The 10,577-nt window shown below is 37.5% G+C and overlaps 1 protein-coding gene across 2 annotated transcripts in view; it reads left to right on the top strand.

Moving 5' to 3' along the window:
* LOC137408452 (intermembrane lipid transfer protein VPS13C-like) overlaps positions 1-10,577 on the top strand; it is a 56,395-nt gene that overhangs the window by 43,951 nt on the left and 1,867 nt on the right. For both annotated transcript variants that reach the window (XM_068094986.1, XM_068094987.1), the window contains 7 exons: positions 4,519-4,661; positions 4,831-5,014; positions 5,422-5,589; positions 6,538-6,661; positions 7,949-8,139; positions 8,373-8,521; positions 10,353-10,479. In XM_068094986.1, coding sequence (XP_067951087.1) covers positions 4,519-4,661; positions 4,831-5,014; positions 5,422-5,589; positions 6,538-6,661; positions 7,949-8,139; positions 8,373-8,521; positions 10,353-10,479 — 1,086 coding nt within the window. The remainder of the gene's footprint in view (positions 1-4,518; positions 4,662-4,830; positions 5,015-5,421; positions 5,590-6,537; positions 6,662-7,948; positions 8,140-8,372; positions 8,522-10,352; positions 10,480-10,577) is intronic.

The following is a 10,577-nucleotide window of genomic DNA, read 5'->3' on the forward strand; positions in this document are numbered from 1 at the left end:
AACTCCACATTATAATATGGTGTCAGGACGTCTATAATATATAGTGTGGATTATCGCTTCTGGATAGTAATGGCAGAGGGTGGTTTGCGAGCTCCAGGTTGCTTTATATCTAATGCTGGCAACCCCAGTGAGACTAGCAGAAGCTGGCACGAATGGCTTGAACAATTTAACTTTTATATGCTAGCAACAGAGAAGTCAACAAAAGGGGGAGAAATCCAAGTAGCCATACTGTTAACCCTACTTGGACCACAGGGTCAGGAGATATTCCGAACTTTCAATCTTCCTGAAGAAGACCGCAAGGATATTGAAAAGGTTAAGGAGGCATTCACCCGGCACTTTACACCACAAGTGAAAACTATCTATGAACGGTACAAGTTTCATAGCAGAACACAGCTTCCAGGTGAATCATTCGACAATTTTTTAACTGCACTACGCGGACTCTTGTCTACCTGCAATATACATGCTGATGAACAAAATAGTGCTCTGATAGACAGGATTGTATGTGGCATTAACTCACCAGAAGTCAGAGAGAGAACATATTCAATTTAGATGGCAATCCGGATTTGAACAAAGTTATACAGCTGTGTCGTCGGGCGGAAGCCACCAAACATTATCTTGCAGATATGAAGATCGACATAGAGAATGCTAATATTAATACAGTACAACAACCGAACTATCTAGCTCACAAGAATAAGAACGGCGCCAGGGTAAATAACTGTAAATACTTTAAGTCGAGTCACCCTAAAGGAGCATGCCCTGCATACGGCAAAGAGTGCCGAAATTGCCACAAGATGAATCATTTCAGCATAGCTTGTATGGCACCACAGCGTAAGTCTGCCGCCAAAGCTGCATATGAGCTAGTAGAGACCAGTGGAGAACAGAATGACATAACCTTTACTGTGAACAATGACAAGAGCCGAAGAGAATGGTGCATCACCACAAGGTGCAATGAAAAGCCGCTACATCTCAAAGTTGACACTGGAGCTTCATGCAATGTCATGCCTAAAGGGATATTTGACTCTTTATCGGTGCATACACCTCTACAAAAGTATGGCAAGTCATTAGTTACATTTAGCAACCATGAACTAGATGTACTAGGTAAAGTAACATTGTTGGTGGATGTTAGCACTCGGTTTGTACCACTAGATTTTGTAATAGTGTCATCAAGTGCCGGTCAGAAGACCTTGTTAGGATTACCAAGTGCAATGGAATTAGGTTTGGTCAATGTCTCAAATACAGTCAGCGATGACCTTGCTAAAGCTTACCCAGATGTGTTCAGTGGTTTGGGGTGCCTCCCATGCAAACATGCTCTGCAACTGAAAGAAAATGCTAAACCAGTAATTCAAAGTGCCAGAAGGGTTCCCTTTAGATTGCGCGATAAGTTGAAGGACACTCTTCAAAAAATGGAATCTCATTGCACTATAGCCAAAGTGAAACAGGCCACAGATTGGGTTCACCCTATTGTAAATGCATTAAAACCAAATGGCTCACTTAGAATTTGTCTAGATCCTACCCAGTTGAATAAATGTTTACGGCGGGAACATTTTGCACTACCCACGGCATCAGAAATATTTGCTAAACTATCTAAATCCGCGGGTATTCACAACGTTAGACGCTACATCTGGCTTTTTACAGTTGGAGCTAGACGAAAATAGTAGCCTACTCACCACATTTGCCACTCCCTTCGGTAGATACAGGTTTTTAAGGTTGCCATATGGTATTTCTTCAAGCCCAGAGATATTTTGTCGCACAGTTTCTGAACTATTTGAGGAAATAAAAGGCGTTGAGTGCTATGTCGATGACCTCTTGATTCATGCACCCACAATGGCTGAACATGACGCAATCCTTAAATCAGTGCTAGAGAGGTGCCGAGAAAGGAACCTCCGGTTAAATGAGTCAAAGTGTACATTCAGACAAAAGCACATCAAATATTTAGGTCACATAATTGGGGATGGGGTCATCAAGCCTGATCCAGCTAAGATCAAAGCAGTCATTGACATGCCTCAACCACAAAATGTGGAAGATGTTCGTAGATTGCTTGGAATGGCAACTTATCTCTCAAAGTTTTGCCCTAATTTGTCAGACATAACCACCCCGCTGAGAGAACTAACAAAAAAAATGCAACTTGGTCGTGGTCAGGCACACATGATGAGTCCTTGGCACAACTGAAGGCTGTGGTGACATCCACTCCAGCATTGCGAATGTTTGATCCAGACCTGCCTATTGTATTATCTGTGGACTCCAGTCAGTTTGGCATGGCAGCAGTGATAATGCATAACGGGCAGCCAATTGAGTTTGCTAGCTGCACACTGACAGACCCTCAAAAAAGTATGCTCAAATCGAAAAAGAATATTTAGCAGTTCAGTTTGGTTTATGAAGATTCCATCAATATATATATGGTCAACATGTAGTGGTGGAAACGGATCATCTTCCACTCATAGGAATCATGAATAAGGGTCTTAATGATATCTGTCCCAGGCTATTGAGAATGAGACTACGCAATCAATTATATGATTACACACTTGTGCATAAACCAGGTAAAGCTCTAGTTCTTGCAGACACACTATCGCGTGCCTTTTTGGCAGATTTATGTGAAGATGCAGAAGCTCTAAGTTCACTAGATACAGAACAAATCCATTCAGTCACAAGCGGTGTCCTTAGAAACCCAACCTTCAAAGACTGGCTCCTAAGCACAGTGCAATCAGACAGCACTCTACAAATCCTTACCAGCTACATACGAAATGGCTGGCCAGCTAAGAGGAGAATGTGCATTGAACCACTGAAACCATTTTGGGCAGCGAGATATGATTTGACGACACACGATGGTCTGATACTTAAAAACAGTCAAATAGTTATCCCAGTGTTTATGCGCAAGCAGGTAATAGATATCATTCACATAGGACATTTAGGGGTTAGTAAGTGCATAGAGAAAGCCAAAAATTCCGTGTACTGGCCAGGCTATCAGGGGCAGATACAGGATGTGGTGTTGAGTTGTGCAACATGCCAGGAGAATGTGAGGGCAAATTCACAATGTGCTTACGAACCATATGACATACCGCAGTATCCAATGCAATCAGTAAGCATAGATGTTTTTCACTTAGCTGGCAAGGAGTATCTAGTCACGGTAGACAGATATTCCAAATGGCCTACCTGCTGTGAGCTGAAGAGTGCAAACTCAAGTAGCATTGTCGAGATACTGCGTAGGCAGTTCCTTGACTTTGGTAGACCTGAGATCTTAGTTTCTGATAATGCTTCGTATTTTACATCATTTGAATTTGAACAGTTTCTAAAAGAACTTGAGATACAGCGTATCACATTTAGTCCGTATTATTCTCGTTCTAACGGCCTTGCTGAAAGGATGAATCAAACTATCAAAAGCAGCCTGAAAAAGGCCCATAAGTCAAATCAAACATTGTTTGATGTCTTAGCCTCCCTTCGTTCTACACCACTGGGGGGTAAATTACCATCACCTTCAGTTCTATTACAGTCAAGAAATCTAAGAAACAATCTTCAGTTCATGCCTCAACAGCTCAAACTTCAAAAAGTAGACATTAACCTGATTGAGAAAGCTTTCAGAGAGCGCCAGTCGCAAGATATGTTCAACACAAGCCCAGCTAGGCGACCTATTGAGATGTGTGTGGGCATGAGAGTTTGGTGCCAACTAGGCCATCGGCGTTGGGTAGATGGTGTGATCATCCGGAGAGCAGAGACACCCAGGAGCTTTTATGTGAATATCGGCAAGGGTAGAGTTTTTAGAAGGAACATAAAGTTCTTGAGGCCATACAAGGAAGCCCCAACAACCCTGCAATCTTTGCAATTAGAGAATAGAACCATGCGTAATTTTATGGCAGTGGAACATAGACCGGCACAAGGTGTAGACCACAATGACACAAGGTCAGAGGCCACACAGCCTTTAACCTCATCAGATACCTCACAGTCTTCACACACCACCCACCAGCCTAGTAGTGATTATCAGTCACTTCCATCTGCGCAAACGCACACAACTGGGTCAGGGCGCATATCCAAACCACCAGTGAAGTACCCCCAGCCAGAAAACTAATTTTAAAAATTTAGCATGTAACATTAACCTCGCTTAGTAAGCTGCATCCACCGACATACATTTTAGTTAACTCAGCTCCAAACTCTATTATAAACAGTTTCTATTTTTATGCTTTTGTATTCACTGACATTTTAAGTTTTGTTTTACTGTCCTCCCAAAAAGGAGCGTGTTATATGTGTACTATGTATGTGTGACCTTGAAGCAATGTTATGGGGGGTCTAGCTGGTGTTATCTTTATGACTCATCAGTGCTGATCAAGCAGCCTAGCTAAGCAGTCGTCTTGAATTATCCTTGTCAACATTCATACAATAAAACCACCTTGAGGAAACTCCACATTATAATAGCCAAGAGTAAGAAACTCGCAAATTTTAAATTCTTTATGTTAAATACAGTGTTGGGCTAATCAAATGAGCTTATTTTAATACCTCAAGGCTGCATACTCTTATGTTGCTCTTTAGATCAAGTTGAGTTTTTCAATGGGTGGTAATGCGCATCTCACCGATGTTGGCAACACCCAGTCTACATTTGGAGGAGATGTTGTAGACTTCCTTTTCCGCTCTATCGGCATGACACTAACGGAGGTTACTGATATTGACTTCAGGTAGGAGCACTTGTCTCGTCATGCCAGCCTATTATACCCGCGTAAGCTTGTCACTAGTTATGTTTAGACTATGGCAGGCCTAATAACTGTCCTTAAGTTATCTTTGACCTTTACTTTCAGCGGTTAAGTTTCTATTACTTGCTTGTCATGAATTCCTTTGTCCTTGCAGCCTGAGTGAGTTCACAGTGACTTGTACTGTCGTTACTACGGGCCAGATGAGCAGTGACCTTATAACCTTTTACAAGTCTCAAGCTATCAGTCAGGGATATGTCTTTGTACTTGGATTAGACATCATTGGAAACCCTCTTGGATTAGCAAAGGATGTTAGAAAAGGATTGAAGGATTTCTTTGCTGTGAGTATCTGTTGTGCTGTTATTTTTACTTTTTTGGATCAGCATATCACTTTTGCCTTTATCTTATTGGTTGTTTTCACTCATCTCTTAGTCAGCATACTATCTCCTCATATCATTCTTTATTTCATATCATTGGCTGCTCTGATTGTTACGATTAGAAAGAGACCCTTGTGATTTTTTAAGTTCACCCCTTAAAACTGGTCGCTGAATTTTCTAACTCTGTCGCTATAGGTCACTTGTATAATGCTACATTTCAGAACTTTACTCCCATTGGTTGATCGTACCACTAAATTGTTAAATGTTTGCTTTTGAGTTATTTTTAATGGCCTTTTTTGTAAACTTTCATGTTACTGATTATTGTGGTGTGTTGATTCTTTGTAATCTTTTCTGTTATGGATTGATTATAGAGTGCTGATCCTTTGAATTTTAACAATGAGTCTCATAAGTCACTTGCACAAGGCATCAGGTCTGCTTATGGCAGCATAGTGGGCGGAGTTTGTGGGACTGGCAGCAAAATCACAGAATCAGTGGGTCGGGGTTTAAATCTGCTGACATTCGATAGGTCATTCCAGAAGGTAGGCTATTCCTGTCCATAATGAGATAGGTTAACTCTGTATGTAGATAAGTTATTCCTGCCAATGATGAGATAAGTCAACTCTGTAGATACGTTATTTCTGCCTATTGTAAGACTAGATAGCTCTGTCTGTAGATGAGTTATTCCTAACTATGATGAGATAAGTTAACTGTCTGCAGATAGGTTGCTCCTAACTACGGTAAGATAAGTCAATTCTCTCTGTAGATTAGTTATTCCTGCCTACGATGAGAGAAGTTAAGTCTGTCTGTAGATAAGTTATTACTGACTATGGTGAGATAAGTCAACTCTGTAGATAAGTTATTTCTGCCTATGGTAAGATAAGATAACTCTGTCTGTAGATGAGTTATTCCTGCCTGTGGTAAGATAAATTAACTCTGTCTGTAAATGAGTTATTCCTGACTATGGTGAGAGAAGTTAAGTCTGCGTGTAGATAAGTTATTCCTGCCTATGATGAGATAAGTCAACTCTGTAGATACGTTATCTCTGCCTGTGGTAAGATAAGATAACTCTGTCTGTAGATAAGTTGTTCTTGACTATGATGAGATAAGTTAACTCTGTCTGTAGATTAGTTATTCCTGCCTACTATGAGAGAAGTTAAGTCTTGTCTGTAGATAAGTTATTACTGACTATGGTGAGATAAGTCAACTAACTATTGAAACAGATAAATGAATACATTTTGTGATAGGGTTGGTCAACTTTGACTAATGCCAGATAGCCCCTTTTTATGTGAAGACAGGCTGTCCTTTTGGCAGTGCCTATTTGGCTGTAATAAAGTAGAGTGATATTTGATTAGTTGGTTCCTCCCCTTTTGTGTTTAGTTAGGTACTTCACCTTCTTTTGTTGTGATGCTGGTTATCATTTGTAGTCGTGGATAAACATTCACTTAGCCCCATACCTTCTTACTAATTAGTGCATCTCTGTTGCACAGGCTCGTGGACGAAGGGTAAAAAGTCAGCCATCGCATCTGGCTGAATCACTTCTTTTGTCAGGAAAAACCTTTGGCTATGCTTTTGGCTCTGGAGTGACCGGTGTGGTTACTCAACCTAAAAAAGGTAATGAGACTACCTTTATTATGACAGTAGACCTTCTGTTACACTAAGAAGAGTAGACCTTCTGTTATACTAGGAAGAGTAGACCTTCTGTTAGGCTAGGAAGTGTAGACCTTCTGTTATACTGGGAAGAGCAGACCTTCTGTTAGACTAGGAAGAGTAGATTTTCTGTTATACTAGGATGAGTAGACCTTCTGTTAGACTAGGAAGAATAGACCTTCTGTTATACTAGGAAGAGTAGACCTTCTGTTATACTAGGAAGAGTAGACCTTCTGTTAGACTAGGAAGAGTAGACTTTCTGTTATACTAGAAAGAGTAGATTTTCTGTTATACTAGGATAAATAGACTATTTGTTAGACTAGGAACTGTTGTTTTGCATACATATTTAATTGTGTAAAACTCTTGAACACACAATGTGTTAAAGCTTTCATTACAGAAGTGCTTACTTTTCAAGTATATTAACTCTCTAAAGTTTCAGTTTGTATGAACTGAGAGACATCAATCAGTTTATCAATGTCAGTTTACCATAGGCAGACGTTTGTTCGAGCCTCATCAATTTGATATTCTTTCAGTATTCATGTTTTACTGAGTAGATTATTATAACTGGTTATTGCTTTGGTTGACTTCGTTGAACTATGTAACCATATTGCTCAAGAAACTAAGGAGTGCTCAGCTGTCAAATAGCCTTAGTGCTAAGCAGGTTTGTTATATTGTGATTCAACAAGCTATTGTCTTTTGAGCAATCAAGGTCAGGCTTTCAGCTAATCTTAGCTCATCGAATGCAATTGTTTAGCAAGAAAGTGCACAGGCTTCAAACAGGGTAGAACCAAGCCTTGTACATAATAGAAGGATAGATATGCTTTTATGCAATGTGAGTTTTTTATCAGCCTGCGGTATTAATAATTACCGGCTCTCTGTCATCAGCCATCGGTCAACACCAGTTATTTGTCACTAGCTATTGGTCATCTCTAGTTATTGGTCATCACTAGTTATTGGTCACCAGTCATTGGTCACCACTAGCTATTGGTCATCGCCAGTTATTGGTCATCACCAGCTATTGGCCATCACCAGTTATTGGTCATCACTAGCTATTGGTCACCAGTTATTGGTCATCACTAGCTATTGGTCACCAGTTATTGGTCATCACTAGCTATTGGTCACCAGTTGTTGGTCATCATCAGTTGTTAGTCACCAGCTATTGGTCATCGCTAGTTAATTAATGCATGAAGTATGCCTCCCACTCATTTTTTTGCGAACTTTATCACTAACGAGCTGATGTTATATTATCAGGTGCACAGAGGCAAGGTGCTACTGGTTTCTTCAAAGGGGTTGGCAAAGGTGTAATTGGAATTCTCATCAAACCAGCAGGAGGTGTGTTTGACTCCATCAGCGTGCTGCTGGGTGGCCTCAGAAGAGCTACCCAGTCAGATATGAATGAAGTGGAGAGAGTGCGGTTACCACGGCACACGATTCCTTTTGAGGTATTTGGTTCAAGGGTTTTAACATCACTGTCATACCAAACATTTAAGTTGTCTTCGTGTGTGGTCTTTGATTACATTTAAGTATATATGTTTTAACAATGAGTGTTTTGTTGGTTACGAGTTACTTGAAGTTTGTACTAGATGGAAGCTATTATCAACCCATCTCATTGCTCAATGCCCATTGCTCCTCAGTAGCCTTTGGTTTTAGCAGATTATTTTATGAAATGCTGTAGGGGGTAACGAAATACCACCCATATCTATCCAAAGGAGTGAGTATTCTACACACGACTACTAACTATACCTATTTTTCGGATGATGTGTATTGGTCTCACATGATGCTTACAATAGAAAGAAAGAAGTTTGTTATTCTCGCTACGACCAAGTAAGCATTACCTTTTCTCGCTGAGTTTTCACTGGAGTTTAATGTTATATACAAGTCTTAATACAGTTATATAATATACAAGTATTAATATAGTAGTATAATATACAAGTCTTATTATAGTGATATAATATACAAGTCTTAATATAGTGATATAATATACAAGTCTTAGTATAGTGATATAATAGACAAGTTTTAATATAGTGGTATTTGAATATGACAAGTCTTACTATAGTGATATAATATACAAGTCTTAATATAGTGGTATTTGAATATGACAAGTCTTACTATAGTGATGTAATATACAAGTCTTAATATAGTGGTATTTGAATATGACAAGTCTTACTATAGTGATATAATATACAAGTCTTAATATAGTGGTATTTGAATATGACAAGTCTTACTATAGTGATATAATATACAAGTCTTAATATAGTGATATAATATACAAGTCTTAATATAGTGATATAATATACAAGTCTTACTATAGTGATATAATATACAAGTCTTAATATAGTGGTATTTGAATATGACAAGTCTTACTATAGTGATATAATATACAAGTCTTAATATAGTGATATAATATACAAGTCTTACTATAGTGATATAATATACAAGTCTTAATATAGTGATATAATATACAAGTCTTAATATAGTGATATAATATACAAGTCTTAATATAGTGATATAATAGACAAGTCTTAATATAGTGGTATAATATACAAGTCTTAATATAGTGATATAATATACAAGTCTTAATATAGTGATATAATATACAAGTCTTAATATAGTGATATAATAGACAAGTCTTAATATAGTGGTATAATATACAAGTCTTAATATAGTGATATAATATACAAGTCTTAATATAGTGATATAATATACAAGTCTTACTATAGTGATATAATATACAAGTCTTAATATAGTGATATAATATACAAGTCTTAATATAGTGATATAATATACAAGTCTTAATATAGTGATATAATAGACAAGTCTTAATATAGTGGTATAATATACAAGTCTTAATATAGTGATATAATATACAAGTCTTAATATAGTGATATAATATACAAGTCTTACTATAGTGATATAATATACAAGTCTTAATATAGTGATATAATATACAAGTCTTAATATAGTGATATAATATACAAGTCTTAATATAGTGATATAATAGACAAGTCTTAATATAGTGGTATAATATACAAGTCTTAATATAGTGATATAATATACAAGTCTTAATATAGTGATATAATATACAAGTCTTAATATAGTGATATAATAGACAAGTCTTAATATAGTGATATAATATACAAGTCTTAATATAGTGATATAATAGACAAGTCTTAATATAGTGGTATAATATACAAGTCTTAATATAGTGATATAATATACAAGTCTTAATATAGTGATATAATATACAAGTCTTAATATAGTGATATAATATACAAGTCTTAATATAGTGATATAATATACAAGTCTTACTATAGTGATATAATATACAAGTCTTAATATAGTGATATAATAGACAAGTCTTAATATAGTGATATAATAGACAAGTCTTAATATAGTGATATAATAGACAAGTCTTACTATAGTGATATAATAGACAAGTCTTAATATAGTGATATAATAGACAAGTCTTAATATAGTGGTATTTGAATATGACAAGTAAGATGCAAAATTAACAGATCACTAGAGTCAGCTAACCGAGTGGAGAGCTGGTGAAACTTCACTAAAGATTGACTGGTGATAGTTTTCTAACTGTAACCTCTATTATTATCATCACAGCAACATCTACTTGTATGTTATGTGACTATTATTATTTCAGGAGACTGGAGCTCCTCCACCTTCCCTGGTACTCCACTTTCTACAGGCCTGTTTGGTCTGTGTTAGTTGAAGACCTTTGCAAGCCTGAACATTCTCCGGGAGTTATCACCCTTGTAATGAATGGCCAGGTGAGGGACGCCGTGGCTTTTCTATTATGTAACTATGTAACAAACAAGGGGCTACATTACCTAAACTGGGTATCTGTATGGAGGTGTTACAGCTGTTT

Source organism: Watersipora subatra, chromosome 11 (genome assembly GCF_963576615.1).
Source record: "Watersipora subatra chromosome 11, tzWatSuba1.1, whole genome shotgun sequence".
Taxonomy (NCBI): Eukaryota; Metazoa; Bryozoa; class Gymnolaemata; order Cheilostomatida; family Watersiporidae; genus Watersipora; species Watersipora subatra.